This window comes from Grampus griseus (assembly GCF_964374135.1).
Source record: "Grampus griseus genome assembly, chromosome: 5".
NCBI lineage: Eukaryota > Metazoa > Chordata > Mammalia > Artiodactyla > Delphinidae > Grampus > Grampus griseus.
Genome location: NC_138998.1, coordinates 129007040 through 129026369, shown reverse-complemented (window position 1 = coordinate 129026369; position 19330 = coordinate 129007040). Strand labels below are relative to the sequence as shown.

Here is a 19330-nt window from a genome sequence, read left to right as displayed (position 1 = left end):
TGTCTCTTTTCTGAAGCAAGTCATATCATATCATATCATATCATCAGACACTTTCCGGACTTAGAAATGTTCCTCGGCCAAATAAATGAAATTTACTCATTTACAACTTCCAGTCAACATTCTTATTTGTCTTATTTCTTCTCACTTGCCTAATACTCTGACTACATTCTTTTAACACAGAGCTCTTCAAATTTCTGAAGATAACCTGCATATGCTCCTAATTTTTCTTGGTTTCATCAATCTATGCATGAGATGCATTCTTAAATCCATATCAACCCTTCTTCTTATCTGTGGATATGTTCTGTTTTATCAATTATCATACATAAGTATCCAGAACCAGGCACAGTATTTGAAGTATGAACTGACTAGCTGCCAACAGTGAGGCTATAAGCTCTCTTGGAGGATGGATGGTGCATGTTTCCCACTATAGGGTCTTCGGTAAAATATATATATATATATATAGCGTCTGGCACCACATATAAGGGTGAATGAATGAATGCATCTGAAGTTATATTACATTTCTTTTTGTAATTCTTTCCTATTATAGGTCTATATACCTGTGGACATGTTTTTCAGATGAATTAACTCAGTTTAGGTCAGTTCTCCAAAATCCATACTCAGAGGGGAAAAAACAAAACAAAACAAAACAAAACAAAAACAAAAACTCTATGAGTGTTAACGCAGACCTAGCAAACATTTATACAGAACATTCCTCCACAAGGCTCAGAGGAAATTAAGCCAAAATGATCAAATGATGATGATTTCCCCAGGGAAGTGTCCTTGTCCTTCTACGGAGAAATAGTCTCCAAACCTACAGTGCTAAAATAGCCTCTCTTCCAGCGTTCAAACGTGACAGTCAAAAGAAATCAAGAAAAGGAGCGGTGCTGGAAGCTGCCTCTTTCCCAGTTCTGCACGTGTAAATGGAAGCAATTTACAAGAGATTATCTTGGGTCTGAATAGGAAAGAAGGCACTTTAATCTTAGAGGGCTGAAAGTATCTCATTTTTCTCCTCTTCCTCCTCCTTTTCTTCATCTTTGCCAGAGTTGTAATAAGAGCTCCTCTATTCTCTGAATACTGGCGTCCGAGATGGCGATTTTCCATCAAGTGATGGGAAGAGTCGTAGTTGGCCATCTCTACGACCCCCCCTAACAGGCGCACGGGGACATTACCAAGGAAGCTCCTCTGCCACTCACAGCCCACAACAGAGGCTGCCTTTGCTCTGACCAGCAGGTTAAATTTTCTGTCTTCAGGATGCAATACTCAATAGACTTTCCAGCATCACAGCGCAAAGTTGAGGGAGACGGAGAATGTGCGTGCGTGTGTGCGTATATGAGTGTCTGGATCAGTGTATTGGAGCGGGCAGTAAATAAAGGCTGGGGCCAGCGAGGGGAAGAGGAAAGCAAGAATTGAGAAGCAAAAGCGTGGCTCGGATCCTAGTGAACCTGCTGGAGCTCCTCCGGCTTTTGCTCAGAGCCCCTGCACCAACTCACCCAGTACCCCCTCTCCTTCCTCCTTCGCCTTCTCTCCCCCTTTCCCCTCCTTGTCTCGTTGCACTCTCCACCTACCCTCCCCCGCCCCCTCCACTTTCTCATCTGACCAGAGGACGAATGAGTGAGGCGTTCCAGCAAATTGGGGCAGCAACTTTCCTCAGCTGGTCTCCCGGCTCCGGGAGCAGTTGCGCCCTGCTTCCCCGCTGTCTGCGGCCCATGGAGGAGGAGGGGGAGCCGCAGCAGTGATGGGCTAGCGGCAGAAACGAGAAGCCAGCCCCGAGCGAGCCCAACGTCGCCAGCCAGCTCCGCGTTCCCACGCCGGTTCCCTCAATCTCTTTCCGGGGGGCTGGCGCGGGCGGAGGGGTGTAGGGTGAGGCGCGCAGGGTGCAAACGGGGAGCATCCCAGGGAGGATGAGGCGGGGACCCGACCTGAGCGGGCTGCCTCTCGAGGGCGTGCGACAGCGGCTGGGTCTGGGCAGGAATTAAGAAGCTGGGAAGATGGAGCGCCGCACACTCCTCGCGCAGCCCGGGCTCTGGACCAGGGACACCAGCTGGGCGCTTCTCTATTTCCTCTGCTACGTCCTCCCCCAGACGGCTCCTCAAGTACTCAGGATCGGTGAGTGAAACCCGGGGAACGCTCCAGGCTGCCGAGAGGCTCGGGGGATGTGCTTTCTCACCGCGGCCAGCGCGGGCTCCGCGGATCCCGGGCGAGGCAGTGCGCGTAGGCGCGGGGGCAGGAGCTGGGGGGAGTAGAAGTCAGCTCACCCGGGAGGCTCCAGGAGAGAAGTCTCGTCACAGCTTCTCTCCTGGCGAGTGCCGGGCTTCCCCGCGAGGTACGGTTGGCGGGTTTTTTTAATCTGGGCTCCAGACGCGCGGGCAAGAGAACAAGGGTTCGAGACTCTCCTGCACAGGTATCCTACTCTGGGTGTGGGGTCGCGCGTGGCTACAGCCAGTCGGTTTGGGAGCGGAGATGCGCTCTCCCCTTCACCTCGGTGGGCGTCGCGCTGTCCAGATCCGCCGCCCGGGTCCCCGGCAACCGGGTCTCTGGGTACTCGCGGGCATGCCCAGATCTCAGGAGTAGAATTTGGGGACCACGAGGGATGCGAGGACTTCCCTGAGCCTGCTAGCCCCGATCCTCCAAGTTTTTATCCTTAAGTTGGGTTCTTCCACAAGGAGTCTCCAAAGTCTGGAGGATTCCATTAGAGTTGGGCAGAGTCGGGATCTTACTTCTGACTGAGGGTTCCAGGAGTAGGGAGGACCGTCAAGTCAGTGCCGTAAGCCGGCACCTAAGTTTTCCACTTGCTCCCCAATCTGTCCCGCCAGCCTGCCACTGAGCATGATCCAGACCCGTCAAGGTAACTCCCTGGAAGACTCTGGACTTCCGTCTCGAGGGGGGCGGTGGTGGGAATAAAAAGAGACTGGAAAACTAAATGTAGGAATCCCGGGGCAGCCTAAAGCGGGTGAAAGGCAAGCTCAGTAACAAGGGAGAGGGTGGGAATTTTGCTAGTCTGTGGATTCAGATACCTAAATGCACCCACCACCAGGGTTTGGTCTCTGGAGGCACCGAGCGATTTCTGAGCAGCATTTTGGGTTGAAAAACTCTTTGACTACTTTAGTGTTCTCCCTTGCAAACTAAACCCAATTTCTATTCCTTTAGGCTCAGTTTGTCCTTTTCCCCCAACCCACTGTGCTTCTTAAAGACCCAGTGAGCGAGGAGAGCCACAGGTGAAGTCTTGACACCACACCACACGGGGCTCCCAGCTTCGCCAGTTTCTCACGTTAGGCACCAAGAGTGAAGTCCTCACGTCTGAGGGCTTCTAACTCATAACATTTCCAGGAACTGACAGAAAGTGCACTCTTTACTGCCTCCTCTAAGTGGCTGAAATTTCTCAGTAACTTTGTTAGTTCCGACCTGCGATTGAAGAACCTCTTTCCAAAGATTCAGAACGTAGTTTCTGTCACTGAATATGCCGATTTAAAAAAAGAGAAAGAAAAAACATAGAAGTTAATACGCTGAAGTGCATTTTCTCTAGGCACGTGGGATCTGATTTTCAAGGAAAGAAAGCTTCTCAAATACTTTTACTGCAGACATCTTTTTCTAGACTAATGATAATGTACATTTTGGTGGTTAATTTAGACTGTTCATTTAAAAGGTCCCAAAGTATTCCTTTTACAAAAAAAATACCACTCATAATTAAAATATCCTTCACCTTAGATATGTTCTAACCTTAAAATCCTTTTTTCTTTCTTTTTTTTTCTTTTTTCTCTCTCTTTTTTTTTTTTTTTTTTGGATGCGATCAACCCTACACACTCTGGTAACAAAATTCCTGTGGACAATATGAAGTAAACAATCAGTGTGTTACAGTTTACAATGTTCATTAACTTAATTGGTGCTTTGCATATATTTTATTTATTATTTTAACCTCTTTATAGGAGTATAACTGCTTTACAATGGTGTGTTACTTTCTGCTTTATAACAAAGTGAATCAGCTATGTGTATACATTTATCCCCATATCCCCTCCCTCTTACATCTCCCTCCCACCCTCCCTATCCCACCCCTCTATGTGGTCACAAAGAACTGTGCTATGTGGCTGCTTCCCACTAGCTATCTATCATACAATTGGTCGTGTATATATGTCCATCCTACTCTCTCACTTCGTCCCAGCTTACCCTTCCCTCTCCCTGTGTCCTCAAGTTCATTCTCTAGGTCTGACTCTTTATTCCTGTCCTTCTCCTAGGTTTTTCAGAACCATTTTTCTTTCTTTCCTTTTTTTTTTTTTTTTTTAGATACCATATATATGTGTTAGCTTACAGTATTTGTTTTTCTCTTTCTGACTTACTTCACTCTGTATGACAGACTCTAGGTCGATCCAACTCACTACAAATGACCCAGTTTTGTTCCTTTTTATGGCTGAGTAATATTCCATAGTATATATGTGCCACATCATCTTTATCCATGCATCTGTTAATGGACACTTAGGTTGCTTCCATGTCCTGGCTATTATAAATAGAGCTGCAATGAACATTGTGGTGAAATTTTTGAATTATGGTTTTCTCAGAGTATATGCCCAGTAGTGGGATTTCTGGGTCATATGGTAGTTCTATTGTTTAGATTTTTAAGGAACCTCCATACTGTTCTCCATAGTGGCTGTACCAATTTAAATTCCCACCAACAGGGCAAGAGGGTTCCCTTTTCTCCACACACTTTCCAGCATTTATTGTGTGTAGATTTTTTGATGACGGCCATTTTGACTGGTGTGGAGGGATACCTCATTGTAGTTTTGATTTGCATTTCTCTAATGATTAGTGATGTTGAGCATCCTTTCATGTGCTTCTTTGCCATCTGTATATCTTCTTTGGAGAAATGTCTATTTAGGTCTTCTGCCCATTTTTGGATTGCATTGTTTGTTTTTTGATATTGAGCTGCATGAGCTGCTTGTAAATTTTGGAGATTAATCATTTGTCTGTTGCTTCATTTGCAAAATTTTCTCCCATTCTGATGCATACCTTTTCGTCTTTTTTATGATTTCCTTTGCGGTGTAAAAGCTTTTAATTTTCATTAGGTCCCATTTGTTTATTTTTGTTTTTATTTCCATTTCTCTAAGAGGTGGGTCAAAAAGGATCTTGCTGTGATTCATGTCATAGAGTGCTCTGTCTATGTTTTCCTCTAAGAGATTTCTAGTGTCTGGCCTTACATTTACGTCTTTAATCCATTTTGAGTTTATTTTTGTGTATGGTGTTAGGGAGTGTCCTAATTTCATTCTTTTACATGTAGCTATCCAGTTTTCCCAGCACAACTTATTGAAGAAGCTGTCTTTTCTCCATTGTATGTTCTTGCCTCCTTTATCAAAATAAGTTGACCATATATGCATGGGTTTATCTCTGGGCTTTCTATCCTGTTCCATTGATCTATATTTCTGTTTTTGTGCCAGTACCATACTGTCTTGATTACTGTAGCTTTGTAATATAGTCTGAAGTCCAGGAGACTTATTCCTCCAGCTCTGTATTTCTTTCTCAAGATTCCTTTGGTTATTTGGGGTATTTTCCATTTCCATACAAATTGTAAAATTTTTGGTTCTAGTTCTGTGAAAAATGCCATTGGTGGTTTGTTATCGATTGCAATGAATCTGTAGATTGCTTTGGGTAGTAGAGTCATTTTCACAATGTTGAGTCTTCAAATCCAAGAACATGGTACATCTCTCCATCTGTTTGTATCCTCTTTAATTTCTTTCATCAATGTCTTATAGTTTTCTGCATACAGGTTTTTTGTCTCCTTAGGTAGGGTTATTCCTAGGTATTTTATTATTTTTGTTGCAAAGGCAAATGGGAGTGTTTCCTTAATTTCTCTTTCAGATTTTTCATCATTAGTGTATAGGAATGCAAGAGATTTCTGTGCATTAATTTTGTATCCTGCTACTTTACCAAATTCTTGATTAGCTCTAGTAGTTTTCTAGTAGCATCTTTAGGATTCTCTAAGTATAGTATCATGTCAGCTGCAAAGAGTGACAGCTTTACTTCTTCCTTTCCTATTTGGATTCCTTTTACCTCTTTCTCTTCTCTGACTGCTGTAGCTAAAACTTCCAATACTAGGTTGAATAATAGTGGTGAGAGTGGACAACCTTGTCTTTTTCCTGATCTTAGAGGAAATGGTTTCAGTTTTTCACCATTGAGAATGATGTTTGCTGTGGGTTTGTCAGCTATGGCCTTTATCATGTTGAGGTAAGTTCCCTCTATGCCTACTTTCTGGAGGGCTTTTATCCTAAATGGGTGTTGAATTTTGTCTAAAGCTTTTTCTGCATCTCTTGAGATGATCATATGTTTTTTCTCCTTCAGTTTGTTAATATGGTTTATCACATTGATTTGGGTATATTCAAGATTCCTTGCATTCCTGGGAAAAATGATATTTGATCATGGTGTATGATCCTTTTAATGTGCTGTTGGATTCTCTTTGCTAGTATTTTGTTGAGGATTTTTACATCTATATTCATCAGTGATATTGACCTGTAATTTTCTTTCTTTGTGACATCTTTGTCTGGTTTTGATATCAGAGTGATGGTGGCCTCATAGAATGAGTTTGGGAGTGTTTCTACCTCTGCTATATTTTGGAAGAGTTTGAGAAGGATAGGTGTTACCTCTTCTCTAAATTTTCGAAGGAATTCACCTGTGAAGCCATCTGGTCCCGGGTTTTTGTCTGTTGGAAGGTTTTTAATCACAGTCTCAATTCCATTGCTTGTGATTAGTGTATTTATATTTTCTATTTCTTCCTGGTTCAGTCTCAGAAGTTTGTGCTTTTCTAAGAATTTGTCCATTCCATCCAGGTTGTCAATTTTTTGGCATATAGTTGCCTGTAGTAATCTCTCATGATCCTTTGTATTTCTGCAGTGTCAGTTGTTACCTCTCCTTTTTCATTTCTAATTCTGTTGATTTGAATCTTCCTACTTTTTTTCTTGATGTATCTGTCTAGTGGTTTATCAATTTTGTTTTTCTTCTCAAAGAACCAGCTTTTAGTTTAATTGATCTTTGCTCATTTTCCTTCATTTCTTTTTTATCTATTTCTGATCTGATATTTATGATTACTTTCCTTCTGCTAACTTTGGGGTTTTTTGTTCTTCTTTCTCTAATTGCTTTAGGTGTAAGGTTAGGTTATTTATTTCAGATGTTTCTTGTTTCTTAAGGTAGGACTGTATTGCTATAAACTTCCTTCATTGAACTGCTTGTGCTGCATCCCATAAGTTTTGGGTCATCGTGTTTTCATTGTCCTTTGTTTCTAGGTATTTTTGATTTCCTCTTTGATTTCTTCAGTGATCTCTTTGTTATTAAGTAGTGTATTGTTTAGCCTCCATGTGTTTTTATTTTTTACAGATTTTTTTCTGTAATTGCTATCTAGTCTCATCGCATGTGGTTGGAAAAGATACTTGATACAATTTCAATTTTCTTACATGTACCAAGGCTTGATTTGTGACCCAAGATATGACCTATCCTGGGGAATATTCCATGAGCACTTGAAAAGAATGTGTATTCTGTTGTTTTCAGATGGAATGTCTTATAAAAATCAATTAAATCCATCTTGTTTAACGTATCATTTAAAGCTTGTGTTTCCTTATTTATTTTCATTTTGGATGATCTGTCCGTTGGTGAAAGTGGGGTGTTAAAGTCCCGTACTATGATTATGTTAATGTTGATTTGCCCTTTTATGGCTGTTAGCATTTGCCTTAAGTATTAAGGTGCTCCTATGTTGGGTACATAAATATTTACAGTTGTTATATTTTCTTCCCGGATTGATCCCTTGATCATTATGTAGTGTCCTCCTTCTTGTCTTGTAATAGTCTTCATTTTAAAGTCTATTTTGTCTGATATGAGAATTGCTACTCCAGCTTTCTTCTGATTTCCATTTGTAATGAATATCTTTTTCCATCCCCTCACTTTCAGTCTGTATGTGTCCCTAGGAAGTGGGTCTCTTGTAGACAGCATATATATGGGTCTGTTTTTGTATCCATTTAACCAGTCTATGTCTTTTGGTTAGAGAATTTAATACATTTATATTTAAGGTACTTATCAATATGTAGGTTCCTATTACCATTTTCTTCTTTGATTTGGGTTTGTTATTGTAAGTCTTTTCCATCTCTTGTGTTTCCTGCCTAGAGAAGTCCCTTCAGCATTTGTTGTAAAGCTGGTTTTGTGGTGCTAAATTCTCTTACCTTTTGCTTGTCTGTAAAGGTTTTAATTTCTCTGTTAAATCTGAATGAGATTCTTGCTGGGTAGAGTAATCTTGACTGTAGGTTTTTCCCTCTCATCACTTTAAATATGTCCTGCCACTCCAGTCTGGCTTGTAGAGTTTCTGCTGAACGATCAGCTGCTAACCTTATGGATATTCCCTTGTATATCATTTGTTGTTTTTCCCTTGCTGCTTTTAATATTTTTTCTTTGTATTTAATTTTTGATAGTTTGATTAATATGTGTCTTGGCATGTTTCTCCCTGGATTTATCTTGTATGGGACTCTCTGTGCTTCCTGTGCTTGATTGACTGTTTCTTTTCTCATGTTAGGGAAGTTTTCACCTATAATCTCTTCAAATATTTTCTCAGTCCCTTTCTTTTTCTCTTCCTCTTTTGGGACCCCTATATTCGAATGTTGGTGTGTTTAATGTTGTCCCAGATGTCTCTGAGATCGTCCTCCATTCTTTTCATTCTTTTTTCTTTATTCTGCTCTGTGGTCATTATTTCCACTATTTTATCTTCCAGGTTACTTATCCGTTCATCTCCCTCAATTATTCTGCTTTTGATTTCTTCTAGAGAATTTTTAATTTCATTTATTGTGTTGTTCATCTTTGTTTATTTGCTCTTTCGTTCTTCTAAATCCTTGTTAAACGTTTCTTGTATTTTCTCCATTCTATTTCCAAGATTTTGGATCATCTTTACTATCATTACTCTGAATTCTTTTTCAGGTAGACTGCCTATTTCCTCTTCATTTGTTTGATCTGGTGGGTTTTTACCTTGTTCCTTCATCTGCTGTGTGTTTCTCTGTCTTCTCATTTTGCTTAACGTACTGTGTTTGGTGTCTCCTCCTCATAGGCTGCAGGTTCCCAGTTACTGCTATTTTTGGTGTCTGCCTCTAGTGGGTAAGGTTGATTCAGTGGGTTGTGTAGGCTTCCTGGTGGAGGGGACTGGTACCTGTGTTTTGGTAGATGAGGCTGGATCTTGTCTTTCTGGTGGGCAGGAATGCATCTGGTGGTGTGTTTTGGGGTGTCTGTGACCTTATTGTGATTTTAGGTAGCCTCTCTGCTAACATGTGGGGTTGTGTTCCTGTCTTGCTAGTTGTTTGGCATAGGGTGTCCAGCACTGTAGCTTGCTGGTCGTTGAGTGGAGCTGGGTCTTAGCATTGATATGGAGATCTCTGGGAGAGCTTTTGCTATTTGATGTTATGTGGAGCTGGGAGGTCTCTGGTGAACCAATGTCCTGAACTCGGCTCCCCTCCTCAGAGGCACAGATCTGACACCAGCCGGGCACCAAGACCTGTCAGCCACATGGCTCAGAAGAAAAGGGAGGGGAAAAAAAGAAAGGAAGAAAAAATAATGAAATAAAATGAAGCTATTAAAATAAAAAAGTTATTAAAAATAAAAAAAAAATTAAAGTCCTTAGAGAAAGAAAGAAAAGAGCAAACAAGCCAAAAAACAAATCCACCAATGACAACAAGTGCTAAAAACTATACTAAAAAACAAAACAAAACAAAACAAAAACAGACAGACAGAACCCAAAGACAAATGGTAAAAGCAAATACAGACAAAAACACCCAACGAAGCATACACATACACACTCACAAAAAGAGAAAAAGGGAAAAAAAAAAATATATATATATATATAAAGGAAGAGAGCAACCAAATCAGTAAACAAATCTACCAATGATAACAAACTCTAAATACTAAACTAAGATAAACATAAAACCAGAAACAAATTAGATGCAGAAAGCAAACCCCAAGTCTACATTTGCTCCCAAAGTCCACTGCCTCCACTTTGGGGTGATTTGTTGTTTATTCAGGTATTCCACAGATGCATGATACATCAAATTGATTGTGGAGATTTAATCCGCTGCTCCTGAGGCTGCTGAGAGAAATTTCCCTTTCTCTTCTTTGTTCACACAGCTCCTGGGGTTCAGCTTTGGACGTGGCCCTGCCTTTGCGTGTAGGTCGCCTGAGGGCATCTGTTCTTTGCTCAGACAGGACAGGGTTAAAGGAGCAGCTGATTAGGGGACTCTGGTTCACTCAGGCCTAGGGGAGGGAGGGGTACGGATGCGGGGCGAGCCTGCAGCGGCAGAGGCCAGAGTGACGTTGCATCAGCCTGTGACGCACCATACGTTCTCCTGGGGAAGTTGTTCCTGGATCCCGGGACCCTGGCAGTGGCAGGCTGCACAGGCTCCCGGGAGGGGCGGTGTGGGTAGTGACCTGTGCTCGTACACAAGCTTCTTGGTGGTGGCAGCAGCAGCCTTAGCGTCTCATGCCCGTCTCTGGGGTCCGCGCTGATAGCCGCGGCTCACGCCCGTCTCTGGAGCTCGTTTAGGCGGTGCTCTGAATCCTCTCTCCTCGCGCACTAGGAAACAATGGTCTCTTACCTCTTTGGCAGTTGCAGACCTTTTCCTGTACTCCCTACTGGCTAGCCCTGGCACACTAGCCCCTTCAGGCTGTGTTCACGCCACCAACCCCAGTCCTCTCCCTGGGCTCCAACTGAAGCCCGAGCCTCAGCTCCCAGCTGCTCGCCCCCGCGGGTGAGCAGACAAGCCTCTCGGGCTGGTGAGTGCTGGTCGGCACCGATCCTCTGTGTGGGAATCTTTCCGCTTTGCCCTCTGCACCCCTGTTGCTGCACTCTCCTCCGTGGCTCCAAAGCTTCCCCCCTCCACCACCTGCAGTCTCCACCCGCGAAGGGCCTTCCTAGTGTGTGGAAACCTCACAGCTCCCTCCCACTGGTGCAGGTCCCATCCCTATTCTTTTGTCTCTGTTTTTCCTTTTTTCTTTTGCCCTACCCACGTACGTGGGGAATTTCTTTCCTTTTGGGAAGTCTGAGGTCTTCTGCCAGCGTTCAGTAGGTGTTCTGTAGGAGTTGTTCCACAAGTAGATGTATTTCTGATGTATTTGTGGGGAGGAAGGTGATCTCCACATCTAACTCCTCCACCATCTTGGAGTCCTCTCTATATTTTATATATTAAAAAAAGACAAATCTATACATACTCGAACAAGGTATGTCAGCCAACAGCCCTCCTTTTTGTACAATAAACTTTAGATAGAATTTTCCTCCCCTACATTACCCAAATCTAAAGGAGTTCCAGGAAAGGGTGAGAAATGATGTTTTAAGACATATCTATGCACAGATCTGAGTACATATCTGAGCTCCATGCAATGGAGCTCATCCATTTAAAAGTAGTTTTCAAAGTGAAAACAACCCAGCATGATTCACTGACCTTAAAATATATGCTACACTATAATGAGATTTCCTTTTTCTAAATGGGAGCCAAACTGCATAAAGTAAAATTGCAAGGCCTGGTGCTGTTTATGTGCAGTACAAACATCTTACTCCTTCTGGCTCTTAGTGACCTGTGCTTGGCATGAACACCACCCTGTATATACCTAAGGACTATGCTTACTTTTATTTTATTTTATTTTTTAAACATTTATTGGAGTATAATTGCTTTACAATGGTGTGTTAGTTTCTGCTGTATAACAAAGTGAATCAGTTATACATATACATATGTTCCCATATCTCTTCCCTCTTGCATCTCCCTCCCTCCCACCCTCACTATCCCACCCCTCCAGGTGGTCACAAAGCACCGAGCTGATCTCCCTGTGCTATGTGGCTGCTTCCCACTAGCTATCTATTTTACCTTAGGTAGTATATATATGTCCATGCCACTCTCTCATTTTGTCTCAGCTTACCCTTCCCCCTCCCCATGTCCTCATGTCCGTTCTCTTTCAGCACCATGGAAACCAGCTTTAGTTCAGAGGAAACATGCCTCTCTACAGTGAGTTTCTTATGTCAGTCAAGTCTAATATTGAATACGAAATATCAAAGGAGTTGGGGACTGAGCAAGTGTGTGTGTGTGTGTGTGTGTGTGTGTGTGTGTCTGTGTGTGTGTGTGTTGAGGGAAGGAAAGAGAATAATTGAAATCCTTTATTTTTCATCTCTTTCTCTTTCTAACAAACCATTAACCAACCAACCAACAAAAAGGGGCTCTTGATTACTAATGTGCATTAATATTACAAGTGTTCCAGTAACTTAAAATAACCCAAGGTAAAGTACAACATAAATCTCTGGCACTTTGCACAGTGCTTACATAGAGAAGGCACTTGAATCTTGAATGAATTAATTACAGGTCTACTTCTCTTGCAAAAGTGGCTGCTTAAACTTCAGCCATTGAGAAAAAAGTGAATCTCTTGCAAAAATGTCTGCTTAAACTTCAACCATTGAGAAAAAAGTGAATGAAAGGTATAAAATTTAAGGTAAAATTAATGCATCCTAAGCATTAGAGAGGTATTTGAACATATGCATGGTTCTCTCACATATTGTGGATGTCTGTTGAAAAGCTTAGAATCTTACACCACAGCTTATAGTCATGAAGGGAGTTCTATAGGATAGAGGGGCCCTAAGCATTATTACTAACTACACTCCAAAGGTTTCCCAGCAGCCAGCATGGAAGAGAAATATGGCTGGCTTCTGGAAAATATCTACAAGATGCTGGGGTTATTCCTGTCTTTCTGTCTCATAGCCTAATATTTGTCAACAACAAATTAATCACACACTCTCACACACACACACACACACACACACACACACACACACACACTCTCTTCAGTCACAGACCTCTCTCTCACACGGCCAGACCCACCTAGCTAGGTCTAGGTGACCTGAGTAGATGGCAGTGTATCACCATTAGTGGATTAAAAAAAAAAAAAAAAGAAACAATTCCATATGCATATGCAATTTCTGTGACAGATGTATCATATTTCTAATAATAATAGTAACAGAAAGATACATTTATATAGTATATTTTTATGCATCATTTTAGCATACACAATCACTGAGATGGTGGTTAAAGCATAGAATTTAAGAGTTAAGTGGTGGGTAGCCAGGCTTTCTGACACATGATTTGTTGTCAGAAAGCACAGGCTTGAGTCCCACCTCCAAGACTTACTAGATATGTGTCTCAGGGAGACATTCAATCTCACCAGGCTTTTGTTTTGCATCTGAAAAATCAAATTAAAGCAATTGCAACATCACAATGTCATTGGTAAGAGTACAGAAAATACATTATGCAAGGGATTTAAGCAGTCTATGCATTCACGAGCTGCATTATAATTGTTTTGTTGTTCTGTTTTTACTTTTTAAAATTATTATCATTGAAATTTTCTTCCTCAACAGGGACTTAATAGTTAATGTGGTATATTTTATGACCCTTAATATTTCTGAGCCCAGATCTCTTCATCTGTGAATTAGCAGTAATGATATCTGCCTTCCCTATTTCACAGGGGAGGATCAAATAAACTAATTTTTGTTATTTGCAAACAAACCACTAAATAAATACAATGTATTACTATTATGTAAGTAAATATAGTGTGCAAAGAGAAATACTGTGGAAATTTATATGAATAGCATGGAAGTTTAAATGGCAATATAACTGTTCAAATGTTTTTATCTCCTTAAGAGAGATCCGGATGTATTTTATTTCAATCATCAAGTTGGCTGTAGCATCATTTTTTAAATATTTAATCCTAATTACCTCCAAAGTTCCAAGTAACATTTACTACATATTTGTTCATATTTTTGCTTAAGTGTACAAAAGCTCACAGCTTTATTCTTTAATCATTGAATTCTTTTGTCATTTTAATATTCATTCTTCATTCAACAGACAAATATTTATTAAGTGCTTACTCCCCTACCGTGAACCAGACACATGCAGGACATGGCACAGTGAACAAAATGGGCAAACACATCTGCCCCCTTGATTCTTGTATTCTAGGGGTTTACAATCTATGTTACCACTGAAATTTTTCACTAGGCCTTCAATGCAGATACTTTTTAATTTCAAATATTATTTGAAGAGAGTTTTCTGTTCATCTTGGAGCGTTTTCCATTCATCTTCTGCCCTCAGTTGATTCTATCAATGGCATGCCAACATGGAATAAGTTCAAGCCTTCAAATGCACAGAGGACAGACAGAGTGGGTTCATGCTGTCAAACCTAGAGCAGGTTTGCCTCTGTTTAGGAAGATCTGTTTGGCATGAGGTAGATTTCACCCTGAGACAGCACGTTGGTCTCAACATTAACTTGAAAACTCCACTGACCCTGGGAGAAAAATCTGGGAGAGAAGCTATCTGATAGATGATGAAAAGAGAGTCTCTGGCTAATGTGAACATATTTCTGCAATGAGCAGATCTTTTGCCTTATTATTTTATATGCATAATTCACCTTTCTCTTTAGTATTGATTTTACACGTCTAATATTTACATTGTGTAGACCTGACCTGTAGCACTTTTCTTATATGGTTTCTAATCTACAGTTTTCATTGAGAAGACCATGACTTGGTGGCTTTGCCTAAACTCAAGTGCTAGTTAGTAGAAATGCTGGGACTTGCAGCTAGACATTCTGATCTCAAGTTTCAAGCTCCTTGCATTAAATTATGCTGTATTGTGTATGGACTTGTGTATGTAGTTATGTAACTGTTTAAACTAAGCTGAAGTCAAATATCAGAGAAATGAACTGTTGCTCTTAGTTATTCAGAGGTAACTACATAAAGCAAAGTTAATGTGATTTATAATTTGAGTATATTTTAGACAATTAGCAAAGAGGAAAGTTGGTATTATCTTTGGACTCTCCAGAATTTCTCTTTAAGAAGGGGTTAAGGAAGATCTAATCTAATCTAGTTGGAGGGGAAACTTTGTTACCTAATACCTAACCAACACACTGTTTGTAATTAGATTGTACACTTAATTCAAATGGTTTTGAAAGAATATTGATAGAGATAGTAGTGGTGGTGAGTTTCTATAGCCTCTTAATCCTCTTTTGTTAACAGACAATTATCCATGTAATATATAAAATATTATCTATGTCCTAAAATTTTCCAGAAGTCATTTCAGTTCAGAGAAAGAATAATTGAGAACTCCATGTAGAAAGGGATTCACATCTTTTTTTTTAAGAAGTTTTTTTTTTTTTTTAATTTATTCTGGTTGGGTTGGGTCTTCATTGCTGGGAGACGGCTTTCTCTAGTTGTGGCGAGCAGGGGCTACTCTTCCTTGCAGTGTGCAGGCTTCTCATTGCAGTGGCTTCTCTTGTTGTGGAGCATGGGCTCTAGGCACACGGGCTTCAGTAGTTGTGGAACACAGGCTCAGTAGTTGTGGTGCATGGGCTTAGTTGCTCCGCGGCAAGTGGGATCATCCAGGACCAGGGCTGGAACCCGTGTGCCCTGCATTGACAGGCAGATTCTTAACCACTGTGCCACCAGGGAAGTCCAGATTCACATGTTTAACTTCCTTTTTCTAATTGACTGACCTCGAGAAAATTACTAAGTGTGTGTGTTGTTGTTGTTAGGTATAGAAAGAGAAATAATAATAACAAACTCATGGGTTTATTGCAAAGAAGAAATGTGATATCATATGCAAAATGCATGGTCTGTGTTAGGGTTAATGAAGTTACTTCCCAATCTTTTTTTGGTTAATGAACAGGGTAGGAGTTTTGTGCTAAAAAATAATTTATTTGTCTGGTCAAGTAAGTGTGGGAAAATGCTCTCCCTTAGAGACTCATGAGGCAGGTTTGTATATTAAAAGCTCTTTGTAATTCTGAACAAAGAAATCTGTTTTGTTGTTGTTTAATCTGGTATATCCTACATTTTAATTATCAGAGGACCCTTACTTAAATCACAGCTATTAAGGTCCCACTGAACTCATGTTGCCCAGAACATATTTAAGGAAACACTGGACAATAAAACCATTGAAATGTCAATATATACACCAAAACTTACATGACCACACATCCTACTGCTTCTTCAGTCTCACCCAAATTCTGCCCACTCCCTAATTCAGAACTTTTTCACAAAGCTTTGAGTAGATTTAAAATGTTTAGTTACCTATTGTTCTCTATTATAAAGAAAATATTCTTAAAACCACATTACCTGTTCTGAAGGAATATCATTTTTATTAGCTTAAAATGTGATATGGGCCCATTTTCTTGTTTTTGTTTTTACTAGACTTACTCTTTAACATTGTTTTAAATGGAAAAATATTATATTAGATAGATAATATATTTTCCAAGAATATAATTTGTAGTAAGTTAAAGTTCTATTTCTAGTTAAAGTTCAAACTACTTATCTTTAAAATGTGTATCTGATTTTTTCAATTATAGATTTTCAAAGAGAAATGGAAACATTTAAATTAAAAGGAATGTACACCAGCTACATGAACTAAATAAATTTCTCATCTTGCTTTTCTACTGAGATCAAGTTGTGATATTAAATTGGAAAAACCTAAACTCTTATTACATCAGCACTCCAATATTAGTAATTGTAAGTCAATGGGAAAAAATGGTTTATCGTGGAGCAGAAAAAAAAAAAGTAAAGAGGTAAAAATATTCTATTTTTTATTCATGCCACTTGTAAACTACTAAAAAATAAAAACCTTTCCTATATGACTTGGGCAATATTTTACTCTCTTTTTGTTCTTATTCAAAATTTAGAGGTTTTTAAAACATGTAATTTTGTGTAATGTTATGTTAACACATTTATTAAATACAAGGTAAGATTAGTTACAAAGTGGATTTAAGAAACAATGGCATTGACTAAATTAAGAGTAAACTCCTAGTAACCAAAAATCAATCTCACAGAAATACCATACAACAGTAAAAACACTTTCTTTTAACTCTTTAAATCCTTTTGATATGTTATTAGGTGCATTAGTTGACTAAATACTTTTGAAAGACTGGCCTATTTTACAGCTTTTGATGAATTACTAGTTTACTGCTATCCTGACTGGGGGAAGCAAAACACAAAATAAAATAAAATACAAAAGTCTATCAACCCTAAAATTTCAACTGAATAACGTTTCAAAAGGGCCTCTCCAATGCATATGTTATACTAGAACTTGTTTTTATTTAATAGAAATCCAATGATTAGTTGTCACTATTATCATCAGTTATCAATTTGGAGACTGGAATTTCACTACCACTTACTATTTTTCTTAAAACATGCAAAAAGGAATGTATTAAAATGCATTATTTGTTACACTGAGCAAGTCCAAGATTATAGACTACATTAGGGTAAATTATGTATTTGATTGATTAAGACTCAACCTGTAAATGGGTTGGTACTCATATACTATATTTTCTAGCTCTGTCAGCTGAGAAGACCTAAAAACAATGACACCCCAGTAGCAGTGAACACAACTAGCACCCAGGCATCCTTGTAGGAATGGACAATTGGGGGGCTAAAGAAAAAATATACACGATGATTCTAGAGCATCTTGTAATGCCAGAAAACTAAGTGGTCGAAAAAATCTCATTGATGGGAGTATGTTAAAGGCACACAGGCACCAAGTACTGGCTCCCAGTGGCCAAAGCTGAAATGATTTGAGCAACAAAATTTTTAAAAGTTGTACTGGATTATAACCAAAGTATAAAATAAATACTCATGAGTTCATACTGATATAAATAAATTATTAAATAAATAAATGGGGGAGGAGAGACATATCTCCCAAACAGAAGAGCCAAGTGATGAAGATCAGCATCACCTCGGATAAATCATATTGATAGTATTTACCTTTGATGTGATGGGATGCAAATGGCACTTTTCTTACCTCGTTTTCATCTCTCAAATTCAGATCCCCACTGTCTAATCATGAGAAAAACATCAGATCAATATCAATAGAAAGGCATTCTACAAAATACGTGGCCAATACTTACTAACATGTTCAAGGTCATAAAAAACAAAGTCTGAGAAACTGTCACCACCAAGAAGAGTCTAAGCAGATATGATAACTAAATGTAATGTGATGTTCTGAATGGGATCCTGAAAGAGAAAAAGAACATTATGTAAAAACTAGGAACATTTGAATAAAGATGGATACTACCTAATAATAGTGTATCAACACTGTCTCATTAATGTTAAATTCACCAAACTCATATAAAGGTGTGAATAACAGGAGAAACTGGATGTGGAGTATATGAGAACTCTCTACACTACCTTCTCAAATTGAATGTAAATCTAAAACTGTTCTAAAAAATAAATACATAGGGCTTCCCTGGTGGCACAGTGGTTGAGAGTCCACCTGCTGATGCAGAGGACGGTACAGGAAGATCCCACATGCCGCGGAGCGGCTGGGCCCGTGAGCCATGGCCACTGAGCCTGCGCATCCGGAGTCTGTGCTCCGCAATGGAAGAGGCCACAACAGTGAGAGACCCGCGTACCGCAAAAAAAAAATTAAAAATAATAAATAAATAAATACATAAAGTCTATTTAAAATAAAACAACCCTCAACCCATATCAAGATCTCTTCTGGGGACTTCCCTGGTGGCGCGGTGGTTGGGAATCCGCCTGCCAATTCGAGGAGCACGGGTTTGGGCCCTGGTCCGGGAGGGTCCCACATGCCGCAGAGCGACTGAGCCCGTGCGCCACAGCTGCTGAGCCTGCGCTCTGGAGCCCGTGAGCCACAACTGCTGAAGCCCGTGTGCCTAGAGCCCGTGCTCCACAACAAAAGAGGCCACAACAGTGAAGAACCTGCGCACCGCAACGAGGAACAGCCCCCGCTTGCTGAGGCCGGAGGAAGCTCGCGCGCAGCAGCGAAGACCCAATGCAGCAATTAATTAATTAATTAATTAATTAAAAAAAAGATCTCTTCTGCTGTTACAGTTCCTACCTACTCTGTATTACATAAAAGTCTATAACTAATTGCATCAAGGAAAATAGAAAAAACTATTCCATAAAATATGCTACATAAATAGTTTTCTAGAGTATCATTAAAATAAAGACAATAGCATATAATGTCAGAAAAAATCATTAAAAATAAACTTTATATAAAAATTGCTATCGATAAAATGCAATGGTTGTATGTCTGCTTTAGAATTCTGCAATGAGTTTGTAGAAAATCAGACATTAACTGTTTCTATCCATTAGTATCTAGGTTTTCAACTATTATATGCTTTTTGTACTTACTTAAACATAATTTAACTTTAAATATTGATTCAAGCATTGTAATATACTCTGCTAGAGGCAGTAAGTGCTGATGTCTTTGAACGAATACTCACAGTAAACTATTTGCACGATCCCTTTTCTTAGCAAAATTGTCTAAATATGCCTTTAAAAAATCAATATTTA

The 19330-nt window shown here is 39.8% G+C and overlaps 1 protein-coding gene across 12 annotated transcripts in view; it reads left to right on the top strand.

The window, feature by feature from the left end:
- Window positions 1-1988: 1988 nt before the first annotated feature.
- GRIK1 (glutamate ionotropic receptor kainate type subunit 1) overlaps window positions 1989-19330 on the top strand; it is a gene marked incomplete at both ends in the record, with an annotated part of 423407 nt that continues 406065 nt past the window's right edge. For all 12 annotated transcript variants that reach the window (XM_082654750.1, XM_082654760.1, XM_082654756.1 and 9 more), the window contains one exon: window positions 1989-2106. In XM_082654750.1, coding sequence (XP_082510876.1) covers window positions 1989-2106 — 118 coding nt within the window. The remainder of the gene's footprint in view (window positions 2107-19330) is intronic.